At 41.6% G+C, this 15434-nt stretch overlaps 1 protein-coding gene and 1 long non-coding RNA gene across 7 annotated transcripts in view; one reads left to right on the top strand and one right to left on the bottom strand.

The window, feature by feature from the left end:
• The window catches only part of LOC111261722 (coiled-coil domain-containing protein CG32809), a 319292-nt gene that overhangs the window by 130658 nt on the left and 173200 nt on the right, over positions 1-15434 (bottom strand). The window contains exon 1 of one of the 6 annotated variants that reach the window (XM_022835435.2): positions 7417-8253. The exons of the other annotated variants lie outside the window; for them this stretch is intronic. Coding sequence (XP_022691170.1) covers positions 7417-7645 — 229 coding nt within the window. The 5' untranslated portion in view covers positions 7646-8253. Of the gene's footprint in view, positions 1-7416; positions 8254-15434 lie in introns of those variants that run through there. 6 annotated transcript variants of the gene reach the window in all.
• Positions 1-15434, top strand: part of LOC111261724 (uncharacterized) — a 30826-nt gene that overhangs the window by 11307 nt on the left and 4085 nt on the right. The window lies entirely within an intron of this gene.

Genomic DNA, 15434 nt, shown 5'->3' with positions numbered 1-15434 from the left:
TGAAATATTGCTATGTGGAATTTAGCGGCTTGAAAACATTATGAGCATTTTTTCATTATTTGCAATAGAAAGCCTTCGAGAGAAACGTAGTTCCTGTTAAGGGACTTCAGTCAGTAAACATAATATGCCTAGTATACCAAAACAGAGTCTTCGGTATTTTCTGCATTGGGTGGGCTTAGTTTGCACGGTATTCCTAACAGTTTAGTCGAGGTATATACCAAGGGTCACAAGGGCTGAACTTAATTATTAACATGAACAAAAATGCTTAAGCATGGAACGCTGAAGGCTCATTCTTGTCCAAGATCATAGCCACATTAGGATCGTCGCTCCGATTCTCTGAATTACGCTTTGTGACAGACAGAGGAGCTTTCACTCTAATATAAGCGGCTTCATGCATGGGACTGGTAACATGTACATATAGTCAAACTATAAGATTATTTTCGACAGCTTGAGCTCTATTCATTAATCAGCTTATAAACGTGTGCGCTAAGCCTGAACCACTGGTACTAGGAAGCACCTTTCATTTCATTTCATTTACTCACACTGCCTTCCATTATACCGACTAGGATAGCGGACTACAACAATGAACCGATGATGGTTTGCTAAATGAATATGACTTCGATCGAATATATCCTATAACAATGAACGAATATTAATTTTCTAAGTGGTGTCGTCCGCTTTCTGCTGAAGAGTTTAGCTTTTTGTAAAGGGGGAGAGTGGTCCTAAATTTAAAAAAGGAGGCTATATTATATTTTACTTTCTCAGTGCTCATAAAGACTTAAGGCTGGTCTGTCCAGCGGTGTTCGACAAATGTAAAAAAATAGAAGACATCTTTAAGAGTACTCGCGCGGTGCTTTTTAAACCTGTTTTTTCCCCTTATATATCACATTATGACTAGAGGGATGACAACTCCGTTTTGGAGGCAAAAAAAAAAAAATATAATAATGATTAAATCGTAATTTTTAAGCGCAGCAGACAATGTTACCCCGATGAGCAGGAGGAATCGACTCGTACTTTGTTTATAAGGCAAGGTGTACTATTGGAACTTGTGAGATAGAGCTTGAATAAGGGTCATATCGACGAATTCAGCGAGCAACTTAGGATTTTTGTTGTTGGCCTAGAAAACCTGCAACTAATGATAGGCTACGCTGAAACATGGAACGAAATAAGCTATGCGAACAATAAATCCAAGATATGTTATTATTAGGTGCTCAATACGAATATGTTATTGAGCAAGATTTACTAGCAAGAGAATAATAGTAACTGGATTTTTGAAATGATTGGACAAACGTTTCAATCTGGAAAACGTAAAATTTTGAGTGAAAAGTCATTTCTATAACCTGTACTGTAGCCTATATGAGCTCCGACGATTTTATACACTACGCTTACGATTAAAGATGACACTTACGAAAGACCTTCGTTTAGGGTCCTCAAGATCACGGCCATACGCTCCGTACACCTCTGCGTAGCGTTTAAAAACGCTACAAACTCTATTACGAGCTCCCTTCGTAGCCACTGGCAGCATGCATCGTGATCTATCACCTCCTTTTGGGGTACTATTACGTGCTACAGGATCCCCGGTACATTTGAACCTTGTTCTTTGTCTTTCTACTCTCTAATCTACGCATATAACGGCATGTATATATATATTGTCTGGATCTGTTTCAAAGACTGACCTCTACATCACATAAAGACCACTTACTGTTTCGCTGGGGACGTTAAACGTAAACGGCCTCTGTTATTGCCAAAATGAAGTTGTAAACAATTTTACATAAGTGAATGCTATGGTAAATGGCACATTGATTGGAAGTTTAGCGAAGAATTATTGCTACATCTAATTCCCTTTGAGGTTTGTTTGCACAGGTTGCATCTTGCAGAGTTGATATAAGCCGGAATTGGCTTAGTGAATGGCATGAAAAGTTAGGCCGTCATCTGTTACTGGAACAGCCCAGTAACAGAGCAACAATTTACAATGTAACGCGATGTTTCCAGTCAACAGATCAATGTTTTCGCCCGCCAAATACTAATGTTTTTAAGTCTAAAGCAAGGCCTAACAGCGTTTAAACGAATAGTCATTTATTTAAGGATGAATAACAGCGTATTCTTCTCTATATGTTTTTTCTCACAAGGTATTTTTCGCGTCTCATATTAAATTTAAGGATCATTTCGTCAAGAAGAGTGTTCTAAATGGTTTTGAGTAGAATGTATTCTTAAATTGTTGACTATCTTCAGCAATTAATAAGTTAACGTAAAATATCAATTCCGCTTTCTTGACCTGCTCATTACATCCCTATCAAGCTATGAGCCGAAAAGCAGACTTTGCCAAATCATAGCTAGATCAGTTTATAAGAGTTACATAAAAACACAATTATCTGCACTTACATATAATAGTAAGAAGTTCGAAGGAAGTTATATGTATATATATAGATTGTCATGGATAATGTAATATTTCGATTTCTTAAAGCTAAGTCCACGTATATACGGGGACTGAGTAATGACATTTAGGACTGTGCTTTTAGTGACAAAGAAAAAAATTGGCATATGTGGTTTGTGTCAGTAAAGGAGATTACTTTGGGCAGCGCAAAAAAATTTGGCCGACTGACTGTTAATACGTCCTTTTAGAATGCACTGATTGACCGTTAGAGCTTCGCTGTGACCTTGGCTTGATTGACTCTTTGTTGACTATCGTGTCTACGCAGTATCTGTCATCTGGTTGACAGTTATGATCAAGGTTAAATTTGGAGAAGGAGGGCAGCTACCGTATCTTCGTGAGAACGTTATGTTAACATCCGCTCCAATAAAAGAAGCAAAGGAGAACGAATTCCGTAGGATTCATACCGAGTACTCGAAATTAACAGTCAAACTACATGACTTCAAGGCGAGATAGCAATATGAATCGCATCGGATCTTCATTCTGCCTTAAGCTTTTAAAGAAGATTGCAAAAGTTTGCTATACTTTACAATTCGATAATGGTAAAGTCGTAAATGCTGCCCTGATCTATAATGGAAATTTCGCTTTTTATTGCCAACATAATCCTGTCGTTCTCGTTCTAGGCAGACTAGTTACGGACAAAACTATTGATAAGGCTGCAGAAGCGCAATGAAATCAGCTCGTTTCTGAAAGCGTTAATGGATAGTGGATCACATACAACAACGATATGTAAATAAAAGGTATAAAAAAATCTATGACAAACGGAGGTGGTGCTCCGTGCTTGGTGGGCTTCGAAAGCAACTGTGTATTATGAGTGGCTGGCGTCTGGTAGAGCAATTAGTTTAGACTACTGCTATTATCAACAAATAACAAGATTATAGCAAGCCATTGAAAAAGCATCGACTGAAGCCACTGAACGAAAAAGGCGTCGTTTTCCGCAGGCCACATCCGACAAAAATTGAGAGAGCTTCAATGAGAAATCTCAATGCATCCGCCGTATAGGCCGAATCTTGCATAACCGAAAGATTATCTGTTCCAGTCACTGTGGAACGCCCTTAATGGTATTAATTTTGCTTCAATGGAGGAATACAGATATTACTTGACACAATGTTTAACTTAGAAACTACAGAAGTTCTACACTGGTGGAACTATGGCGTCAGCAAAACAATGGCAGAAGGTCACTGGTTAAAACGGCACATGTGAAGAATTAGTTTAAAATAAAAAATATTCGCTCAAATGTCGGCTTAAAACCGGATAGCAATTTTTCCGCAACCAAGTATATATATATATATATATATGTACTTCTAGACATTTATATTGGGTATATGGATGGCATGGCGGCCTGGAAAGTATTCAGTACCGGTGCCTGAACAGCTTGCCTGGGCAAACGGCCTATCCTCTTGATCTGGGCGCGTAGCGCGATTTGAGAGGCAGACCACGATTCTGTCTGGCGAATTAAGGACAGACCGTTCCTCTTTCTTAGGACTGTGTCGAGATCGCTTTTTCTTCTGTACATGTACCATTGTCGTATGTAGACGGCTATCGCTAGCGACGTCGTCTGTAAAACTCGAACCCGTTTAGCGCTGGAGAACCTTCCGGCCCTTCTATCCTACATACAGCGGTTGAAACCAACAGAATTGTTTGTCAGACGCAATCCGACACGTCGATATACCAATAGAAATAAAAACAGGAATGGTTCTTGTCTAGCTAGTGCCTGTTGGCGCCGCCAAGCATCCGACATGCGCAATACGGAAGGCATTATGTGTGTCGAAAAGTAGAAACGACGACCAAGTAGCTCACTTGCGGCCTAAACTCACCATGGTGGCTAGATGGGTGGCTGTTTAACTTTAGATGATTATTTGGACAATGCTTATTCCTTCGCGTTTTTGTTGTCGACGTTCTATAGCATTGTATCTTCTTGGCAGGCCACAGTCGTTGCAGAACATGTGTTTTCGGGATATTATCTAATGTATCAGTAATGTACAAAACAAAATCGTAGAAGCGGGGAGCGAAAAAGACCAAAGGAGCTTACGCAACAATAATAGTAAAATGACATGAGAACTCTAATGTCAATCGGTGATGATTTATTTCTATTCAATTGATAGAGATTCGACCATCAGAATACAGAACCTTTTGTAACACGAATAAGTCAAGAGATGTCCTATCTCATTACGTCAGGCTGGCCAGCAGTATGCACGTTAGCTATAGCCTATTCACGTTACGTATTTCGAACGTTCCTTAAGTCAGTACCTAATTAACTGATTTGCTTTTGTCCATAAAAGCTTAATTCTGTTTAACGCTTGTAGTATCAACTTCCACATAAGGCAGAGGGCAAAGTTTTGACTAGACGACAGATATCAAAATAGAACACTAATTAACACCATGAAGAATATTGAGGATTACTTTACCTTCTCTCTTTGGACGTCACAGTATGTAACTAGCTGCAATTCTCACGTGTTTCAAGGAAACTTCATTCAACAGTTCCACTAAGGCGTACTCTTGACCGAAACTGCCAGAACGTTTATGTGATATGTATAAAGTAACGCCGTCAAATTAAATATCCCTATTTATTCGTCGTGATATAAACGTAAGTTTGTGACCCTGTATTTGGTCTTAAGAAGAAGGTCCTTTCCGCATGAAGTAACAGTCACAACTCAAAAACTGCGTCCGCTGCATCTCACTAATCATAAACCATCTTAATTAAATTAGAACCATTGAAGCATTCAAAAATCCATAGTGAAAGACCCAAATAATCCCTAGGCTCGCTTTGTACAGTATCTCAATTCTTAAATTAAATTCGTCAATTAAGGATTCTCACTTAGAACCGGCAGTATTTCGAAAATAGTTTATTTGGCTAAAACTAATAATCGACTTAGGAACGGCAAAAACTAGTGTATGTCAATTAAGGTACGAATGGCGATATTCGAACTTTATAAATACGTCTTGCGTAAACACAACAAAATCTCAATAAATGTCAAATTCGATAATACCTTTACTATTGCCCTTTGTTGCCTATAAACGAACACCAAAAATCACGATGCTGATCAGTGCCTTAAAAATTAGCCTTGTTTCTAAACTAGATGACTTGCACCATGCTTTAAAAAGATCACGTTCAGTCTATACACTACACAGCGTACTAGGTACGTTTATTTCACTAGGTACCCTCCTTTTTTTGTGTGTAATAACTTGCTCCTTACAGAAGGTAGCTTTGCAAAATATTTACGTTAACGCGAGCACATGCGCAAACTATTTCTTAGCGTCTGTCAGTGGTGTCACTGCATCCTATGGCCATCCGTTTTGTAGCGCTTTGTGGTTCTGAGTGCTACTGTTCGGTTGTGCGATGTGGGTTTTTGTGGTACAACACAGCGAGGTTCTACGTTGCACTCTGGCCGCCTTCACGCAGCTGCTAGTAAATGCATTCTGGGTTTCTTCTTAGTGGCCGAAACGCAGCCAGCCGTTCAGCTGGCCGTGACATTTGGTTTTTTTTTTTCTGAAAAGAAAAGCACTGGGAAAGGCATATGTAAGCGCGCAGGACTCGCGCGAAGGGTACAAGAACAACACCGTTATAGCGATTACAGCCTTCCAGGCACTTCCGTATCGTTGTGTAAGCGAAGCAATAGCTGCAACGAATCCGACGCCATCGGCAGCTGCTATATAATGTCTACAGAGCGACTTTGCGCTCGAGTCCCCACGAGAAGGAAGAAGATTCATCTGAAGAGGGTCCTGATCTCAAAACAAAAGCGAACTAGGGAAAGAAAGTGCCAGTCGTAGGCACATGGACCCCCACCCTAGATACCATAAAGGAAAGAGAGAGCCACCACAGCTGGCGCTATTCCCTCGTACCATATGGTCCCCCGGCTTCGAGCCCCCGTGTACGCTTGTCACATCGAGTACGGCACTCCCTATCAGCACCCTAGCAACTAACTAACGATTCACTACTCCAGTTAATGGAAAGTGGAACAATCCGTTGGTCAAGACGATGTCGACTACTGAGTCAGCAGCGTCTGTATCTGGCAGTCGCTTAAGCTAACAATTAGTTCGAGTAACCTACGACTGCATGACGCCGGCTGCTGCTTCAGCAGTCGCTATCGCATTGAGAGAAGATTAGCTTGTTCGTGTATAGAACTCGTTTTGTTACTAGAGAATTCGGTGAGCGTGCGCACTCAAGTGTACATTTATCCGTCCAACGTCTGGAGATCCACTACGAGCGGGTTAAGCAATTCGAAAGAGTGAGTACTTGCTCACTCTGGTGGAAATGGAAATCTAACGTAATCGTACTAGATGCTGACGGCTGAACGACGTCATATCGACAACATGAGCGTCTACAACGGTACTCAAACGGATAGCGATAGAAAACGAGTAGGTTCTCGCGAAGGCCTAACCAAGAGGCAACTAGTTCACGTGTTGGTGAATGGGCGAAGCGTTCTTTTTTTTTTTTTTGTTTCTAGTATATATTTAGGCTGTAGGAGAAAAGGATCCCCTGCCAACGTTTTAATGTACTGATGTTCTGACGTATTGCTAATTTATGTGAGTCCATGCTATATCAGTAAATAAAATACTTGACCGACGCTAAAGAGGTATCGTCACGGGATGGGGACCGAATTGGCGTATTTGGTAGTGAGAATGCTCAGCGAATTCAGGCAATCTATAAGTATCTTGATTCAAACGCGCTTAATGGACAATCATCACATCTTCATGCCTCTTCTTCTAATGAGAAGGCCTCAAGTCTAATCGATATCGTAACATGCTTCTTGTACTCTAAAACTTCGAGTTCTATTAGAGAGCTTGATGAGTAATGCTCTAATATGCACGTAGCAGGATTATGGAATCTGAGAACTTGCAAAATGCTATATTACGCCTGTCAGTATTTGGGCACGTATGTTGAGGTTTGCATAGGTCTTCTTACGTGTCACGCACTTAATCCGATTTCGGAAATTACTCTTACAACCTTTTCATATAGTCAGTTGATCCATCGAGTACCTTACCTTTAGGGGGTGGATGCGATTTCTGTTGCTCTTGACTTTTGCCCGGTTTAAGGGGTGGCGCTGTCAGCGGTTTAATTCCGGAAGAGTGCTCTTGACCGTTATGCAGGTGCGCTGGAAGATGTTTTGGCGGATTATCCAGACTCTTTTCGAGTTCATCCCCAGAACTCGAATCTTCGCAGTCGGATTCATGGCCGTCTTTCTTCACGAGATACATGTAACGGTAGATCATAACGCCAGGAAGCACTGATCTCACTTACTCCTATAGATGTAGGTATGACAACGATGAATTATGCGCAACTGGTAAATGGCGGCCACAAATAGTTTGAGACATATGCTTCGAAAATTGTGTTGAACAGCAGTACGCCTACATACACATGCAGATGTTTGTTGGCTTTGCCGAACGAATGATGATTCTTTTATGTAATTATCCGGTTCTTCTTCTATAATAGAAGTTCTTAATCGCAACTAAAGCTTGACATGCGGCAAAACCACGGCTGCTACAAGCCCTCATAATTTAATCTTCAGTTCGATGGTTTTCCATTAATTGCGTATTGCAATGCTGGATACGTGGCACATTATAACAGATGGTCATTGTCTGGAAAGGCACCTCTAGAACTTCCCCTTCCGTTTAGCCTTCTATGCTGGACAGGGTTCCGCTCTCTTTCTCTATAAAGATAATGGCGTATATAGTTGCGACAAGATTACGATTCGTCAACCAGGATGAATAAATCCGTACAAGAAGTGGCCTCATTCGCTGCAAGTTGTCCTCGCAAACCGCACTGAAAGGAATCGTGCGTCTTTGTGCGATGGTCTTGTTCTACCGTATAGTTAATAACGACTCCCTAAGAGATCTAACTAACCCTAATAAAATTTAGTTTCAAAGCATATTTCACTCTGCCAAAAGCTCCGAATGCCCTTCGCCATTGCGTAATCGCCCCATCAATGGTCTCGGTAACTGCAGAATAGCAGAAGACGCTTAGGGTGAACGGACGTTGGATTAACGACGAGGAGACGAAGATGGATGGAAAGAGAGAAAGGAAAGAACGAAGAAACGGCGCGCGTAAACGAAAGTAACTTTTTTTTCCACCAGATGGAGTGAGCTGTGCAAGGCTCATTTTGTGGCTCCCCCTTCTTTAGTGTCGTTTCGGTAGGCCTTAGGCCGTACTACCTTACTAGAGCCGTTTTTCTATTATTTTTATAAAGGCAAGCTTGTGTACCAGTATGGGGCCCGCGCAGGCCTTGCATATACGAAGGCTGGTAGTTAGCATTTGCTTGACAGCGTTCATACTGCGTTAATAAATTGAGGGAATCACACTTGACATTTCATATATGATATGATCCTTGGAGCTTCATGTAAGATTTCCATTATATGGAAGGTGCTATGCAACCATGAAGTAATTTAGTTCACTATTTTGTGAAAAGGACAGATTTAGAAAGTTTCCCCCCTCTTCGTTCACTTCTTCGACTGCACTAACAATAGGAAAAACACAGAGTTGGTTTTGCCGATAGGCCAGAACAGGCTGAACCATTCAGGAAAGAGGAACGGGTCCTGGCTGCGGTAGCGTCAGAAGGTCATGATAAAATACAGAAACGGCTAGCGCTAAGAAAACGATTCAGAGGAGAAAACGGAGGCAGCGTTATAGATTTAGGCCATTTCGGGTGAATATTTAAAAGATGAAGTGCAAATTAAACGTATTTAGTAAGAAAGGTGTTTGAATGTCACGAGCAGCAATAGCAGGCATTAAATGCAGAGAGGCAGTCAGGATGGCTCCTTGGAAAACAAAAAAAATAGGAACTGTCAGAAGCACTGGAAGTGTGTGTATACTATAAGCACACCGATAAGAACAGTGAAACTGGAACAAAAACGTACCCTCCAAGTGACGGGTGCCGTTGATTTTTTTCGCTCGACCAAATTATCCACTGATCAAGAAAGCCGGAACAGTTTGCAATGATTTTTAACTGATAAATCAGAAGGTACTAAATAAATGCGGGGAATTCTACGGAAATTTTTAACGTGAGTACATTTTGAAATATAATATGACTTTGTACAAAATCTATGATATAAGTTTCGTAGATCTATTTGTGGAATATTAACCGATGTTCACCTGGCGCGAGATCCTTCATTGAAAATTAAATCGACTTCGATGGGACCTAGTGTCTCTGAATATTTTGCGAAAGCTCGTCTAGATGGCCCAATATTAGGCTGGAGAAGTGCTTGCGAAATTTGTCTCTGCTGCCGGTGTCAGGTCGTACTTGGTGCCTTCAAAGAGAGTATACTTGTCAGGCACATTCGATGTTTAGCATATGCTTCAAAAGCACCGTTTCCAGGCGATACCTGCGTGATGATGTGCGGATTGATTTGCATCGTTTGAAGCGTTCGGCAGACTACAATTTCCTCGCCTACATTTTGAACCGCCCGCGGTTTACTTCAGACCGCTTTGGATATACATATACAAATTTAATGTGGACTATATATGCATATAGATTTGATTCCCACAGGTGTAGTATGCATCGTGAATTTGCTTTGCGCGTCATAATCTTTTTTGAAAATTTTCTAACTACCAAAAGCAGACAGCGAGTTTCCTACACCTAGTGCCAAGCTAAGAAATTGCTTCCGAATCAAGAAATCCGTATGCGGCCGGAAGAAATCCCAAGGCTGGGTTTACTACCTGTCAATATCACAATCGATTTGGCATAAAATACGCGGCTATTTGCTATGGATATCGGCCCCACAGTATATATATATCTACACGTGCTATTTCATAGTACATACCATTACCATCCGCTGGTGGCTGCTGCTTGAAAAACCATTAGCAGTGCCACATATCTATGTGAGTTGGCAACGTGATGACCAGCCTAAAAGATAGTCTTTGATGCCTGAAATTGGTCCAACGGATATCTAGAAATATGCTAGAATTTGTTGTGAACTTTAATATGGCCTCAAGTGTATCCGTAAACTCTCGAAGTACACACGCAGCCGTTTGTCATGGAAGAATCTTTGCTCATGCGCTTATTGTCAAATTCGGTTGTCTGTGTTAATTAGCTCGAACTACTACCACGTAGCTCATAAAAGCAAATTGTAGTATAGTACTTTTATGTGGTTATACCACGCTCTATATTAAGTATTTTTATAACGCACTTCCCATATTGCGGCATGTAATTGACCATTATATTATTCACGCTCAGCGGTCGAAGCTAACTGTCCGGAGCGCTTTAAAATCACCCTGGCCGTAACTGGGGCAGAGATGGTGAGCACGATAGGATAAAACTGAACCTATCATAGGCTGAAAGGCCATTTTCCCATCCGGGGCCGCTTTTTCCTCTCCCAACTTGTTTGCGCAGGTACATAGATCGAGAAAGAGGCTCAGTCACAAAATTGTAGTGAACAGTTGAACTAGGCTAGAAATTAGAATAAACAGCAAAGGCTGTTGAGAAAAGATGAGTAAGGTTAAGGCGCGAACACCGAAATAATAAAAAAAAATCGCGCTTTGACTACAGGCGGAGCGATATCGTTACGTAATCGCGGCCCTTCTTTTTTTATCTGTGCTGTGGCCATCATGTGGGAACAGCCTCCAAAAAGACAAAAGTCGACTTCGTGACTCTTGAGAATGACGCATACTATTTATTTTGCTTAGTTTCTTCTTGCTCTCCAACAGCAATAAAGAGGGTAATGTCGTCAGAAGATATAAAAAGAACTATTTCGACCAGCCATTTTCGAGCGCAGGAAGGAGCGGATAGCTCATGGCGAATACAAAACAGCCATACTTTTCAAATCAGAGTTGCCCTAACGAAGAATACGGAACAGTAGTCGAACAGTGATAACGGACATGATAATATTGAGACAAAACGTGACAGTCTTTCGCTCTGTTCTGCTCTGAGTTCTTCTTCCGTTTATCGTTTCGTTCATTCGTCTGATGATGTCCTTGTCGTACTGCAGAATGGCCTCAGACTGGGTTTCCGATGTGCATTTCAAATTTCGAGCCCTTTTCTCATTGAAAGCTTTCGTCAGATGGAGGCGATGCGACTATTTGCGAGAATCGATAACAATACTGTCGCTCGCTGCTTTTTACCCATAGCGGCATAAAACTAACTTTCATTTTGTTTGCATTTGGCGCTTGCATCAATCTGGGTTAATAGAAATCATCAGACAATGGCGAAGTACGGAAAAGATGTTAGATCTTTGAGACAGTGTCGATTGTATACCAAAATAATGTAGTGATGAACGAGAACGAAGAAGAGAGACTGCTTGCTTCAATCTTTAGTCTTTTATCATTCGTTTTGAAATATCATTTATTAATTGAAGAGCATTGCAAGATGTAGGTTCAATAGATTAATCATTATTGGATTTTTTATACAAGCTTAATTTCTAAAGCTGACGAGCATGTTTGTATTTGAGCTAAGTTTCCAATAGCAGTAGAAAGCTTCTATTTACGCAGTCAAGTCCTGACCCTGTTCTTTTGTGAGCAATCGTTGCCTTCACAGAGATGTTGCACACACGCAGTAAGTGTTCCGTCGGTCTTATCTCTTTGCACTTCAATGTAGAGCTAGATCTAACTGATCACAAACATTGAGGCTATTGTTATTTTATTGCCATTGTGACAGAATAAAGATTACCTCTCTAAAGCGCCTGCTATCATGGCCAGCGTTGGTGGAAATGAAGAGTTTGCCAAGCGCCGTTTTTACCGCTCAAGTTTAACGTAAAAGAGCGAAAATATTTTTTTCTCGCAATGATTATAGGATTTGTGACACTTTCTAAGAGTCGCCCTTACTGAAGACGGAAAAAACACAGTCACTATTTTTTTTTTTTCTATATAACTATAACCTAACCACTCGCAATTGAGATGGCTATTCTTTTCATTCTATGCTTCTGCTGTATAAGCCATACGAACGAAAACGTACCGTTGTTTACACGTCCTCTTATCCTTAATTTGTCCCGCCTGATGTGTATAATCATCGCCTAACATCGGAAGATTTGCTGTCTGTTTAGAGGGAATGCTCTGAGGCGGATCATAATGCAGCGATGGCGAGAACTACTGTTGGGATCGTGCCTCCTATACTAAACAACAAAATCAACGCGATGGTCTTCTACGGTTTAAGAATCGGTCCACGGCTATCATGCCTGCAGCAGGCCATTTTCTGGTATCACCGGTACTAAACGTTTTCATACATCTCTGTCTCATCGAGTCAAGGGAAGGTCAACTTCGTTAACTTGATTCAGTGTTCCCGTTATACCTCTTGCCGATTATCAGCAGCATGAGGTTCTTCATTGAAGTGCAGCTTTGTAGCGATAGTATCAATGGCCTTATGTCGGATTTTGTAGACCGTTCTAGAGGAAGTAGAAAAGAACGAAGCAAATGCTTCTCTAAGACGCCTCAATATACATAGCCTATTATTTATAGCATTTGAGGCGTGAGCTGTTTACAACAGTACATTTCTCAAAAAGACAGGGCCTGCTTATTTGCATAGATGTAGAACATACGGAGACCGTCTTAAGTCACAAATACAAACAAAGTGGCCTAAGCAAGCTACTTAAATGCGTTCAGTGCGCTTATGAGTGCTCGACGAATCATAAAAAATAATTTAACAGATTTGATATTCTGTGCTGGGGTGGCTCTTTAATGGTTCTTCGCGATAAGCGTCTTGCTACGAAGCGATACGGATATCTAAAAACTTTTTCAAAGGTAAGCGTGCGATCTATAGATTATATATGACTCTTAAAACCGTTTGTGGATGTGACATGAGTCGATTTTTATAGGGAAAAAATAATAAAATTTTATATATCGAAATAGGGAAGAAAGTTTCGCTTATTACTGGCCGCAAAACAACGTTTGTTACTGCGACCTTAGGCGAAGCCATACAAAATTTGATATGTAAGTCGCCTGTTTTTCGTGGAGGTCAATGATGACCATGATAATAGCCTTCAATCGCATTGCCATTTCAACACTATACTTGCACAAGTGTTCGTGCAGTGGTTCAACATAGGTGGCGCGACCATCTGAATACATATGAAAACTATACCTTGAGCTTTCTACACAATATGAAGTGTTCACCTTCATATTCTTCATCAGTAAAGGTGATAAATGACGGCCTATCGCATTCATGATCGTACTGATATGTGTTAAACCTTCCAGCTCCAGATTTCTCATTTCGAAATATGGTACATTCGTTTTTAATGTTAGGCTAGTACAGTTCGGATTTAGCGAAAAAAGAAAATATGCTGATGATTTAATAGAAATTTCAAGCAGATATTGATTCGAGTTGATTTTATTTAGTATAGATGTTTTATTTTGTGACGAACCACTCCCTCATGTGCTTCCATCCAGGCTAGAAAAGATCACAATATTTTTTTCAATCACAAATAATATACTTGCTTGATTGGATTGGAATTTCCTCCGTCTGCCCCCTATTTTCAACGAAGTGGTTTACACCTGCAGCCAATAACGATTTCGAACTGATGGATGTTCGGCACGCAGCTGCCATCAGCGGCCCCGAACTCCGAAGTGGTATTGTCGCATACGCCATGGCCGTTTGCAACCCGGGTCCAACTTGTACCCCGAACTTCGATTAGCAATTAAATTAAAACGAACTATAATTGGATGGTCCTTCAAGGCTTGGTTCTAACCACGGTAAATTTCGAAATAGTGGCAACACATTCAAAGCACGTGTATCAACGCGTGGCTATGTGAGTGTGTGAAGATTTGCAAGGTTTTACTTTTTCGCCCTCCCGCCCCACCGCCCGCGATTTGGCGCGATCAAAAGCTTGCCAGGCATAGGCTGAATAAGGAAGCAAGGACAGCTCGAAGGAACACAACCTCTAGTGGCACCAATTATCTTTATGATACGAGCATTGCTGTCGCAAGAACCACATAAAAGCGCTAGGCGACATTTACACTGGTGACGATAGCTAAATCCACAAGCCGAAAATGTGTTGACCGGTCGACTATATCCTGTTTAACGTACTTTCACGTACCTCAAACACAACTTAGAGAACACATTTTCCTCTAAACTTCAGCCATAGTTCCACCACTGTATAATCATTGTTCACAACACCTGATGTCTACTAAACAACTGGCGGTGACAACAAAAGGAGACCGTAAACACACTAAAACACTCGGAGCTTTCAATGCACCAACAATAGGAGAAGTTTAAGAGAAACTCTCGACCCACTTTTTAAGTCGATATCACTGTCGATCTGCTCCGTACTATGTTAACGTCACACAGCTTAACATCACTCGCTCAATTTAATTGTATCAAGCGCTCGGTCGTAATTAACGCGTTTCGTTAACCCACCAATTCTTGATAGTTGACGCATGTCAACGAAAATGCCTGCCGGTCGGCTCTATTCACTTCAGCGACGCCGGCTGGCTGCTAAAACGTTAGAGAACACATGCGATTAACAGGAAACTCCGAGCTCTACTGAGGAGGATGCTGAGGATCAGGCCACAATTCGTACTATTGCATCGGGTACCACTGAGGGCGCCACAATCGGCCCAAAAGGCGCCATCATCTACAACCCTAACGTTGAATGCGTCACTGTCGCTGCCTGTGCAGAAGTCCCTATATGGTTCTTCCGGCCGTTCTGCAGCAGTTTGCCTTCGCCTGGTCCTCCCCTTTTCCCTGTCTACCCACCGCACGCTTTGTCCCATCCCACGTCGGCCTTCCCACAACCATAGCAGTAACAGCAGCAGTGAACTCTTTCCCAACCAAGCGTCCCAGAAGTACTTGCGTACGGACAGGCATACATTAGCTCGCACGCGTACTGCTCCAGCTTTAGCCTATTGACCCCTTACTTGTCGCTACCACGACCATGTCGCTGCCTGCCACCGCTTACGCAAAGTCCCAGGAGAGGATAAGTTGCCAACGTTAGCTGCTGTCGGTTCCATTCGTTCCTGTCCTGGTTAGACCCACTGCACACTATAATGCTCGTCCGTTTACATGCACAACACTGAACGCGACAGCTATACGCTAGCGCACGAGCGTTTGCCATACATAAATCGTCATCCCCCCCCCCCCCCCCC

Source organism: Varroa jacobsoni, unplaced genomic scaffold (genome assembly GCF_002532875.2).
Source record: "Varroa jacobsoni isolate VJ856 unplaced genomic scaffold, vjacob_1.0 scaffold_590, whole genome shotgun sequence".
NCBI lineage: Eukaryota > Metazoa > Arthropoda > Arachnida > Mesostigmata > Varroidae > Varroa > Varroa jacobsoni.
This window is presented reverse-complemented; position numbering and strand designations above follow the sequence as displayed.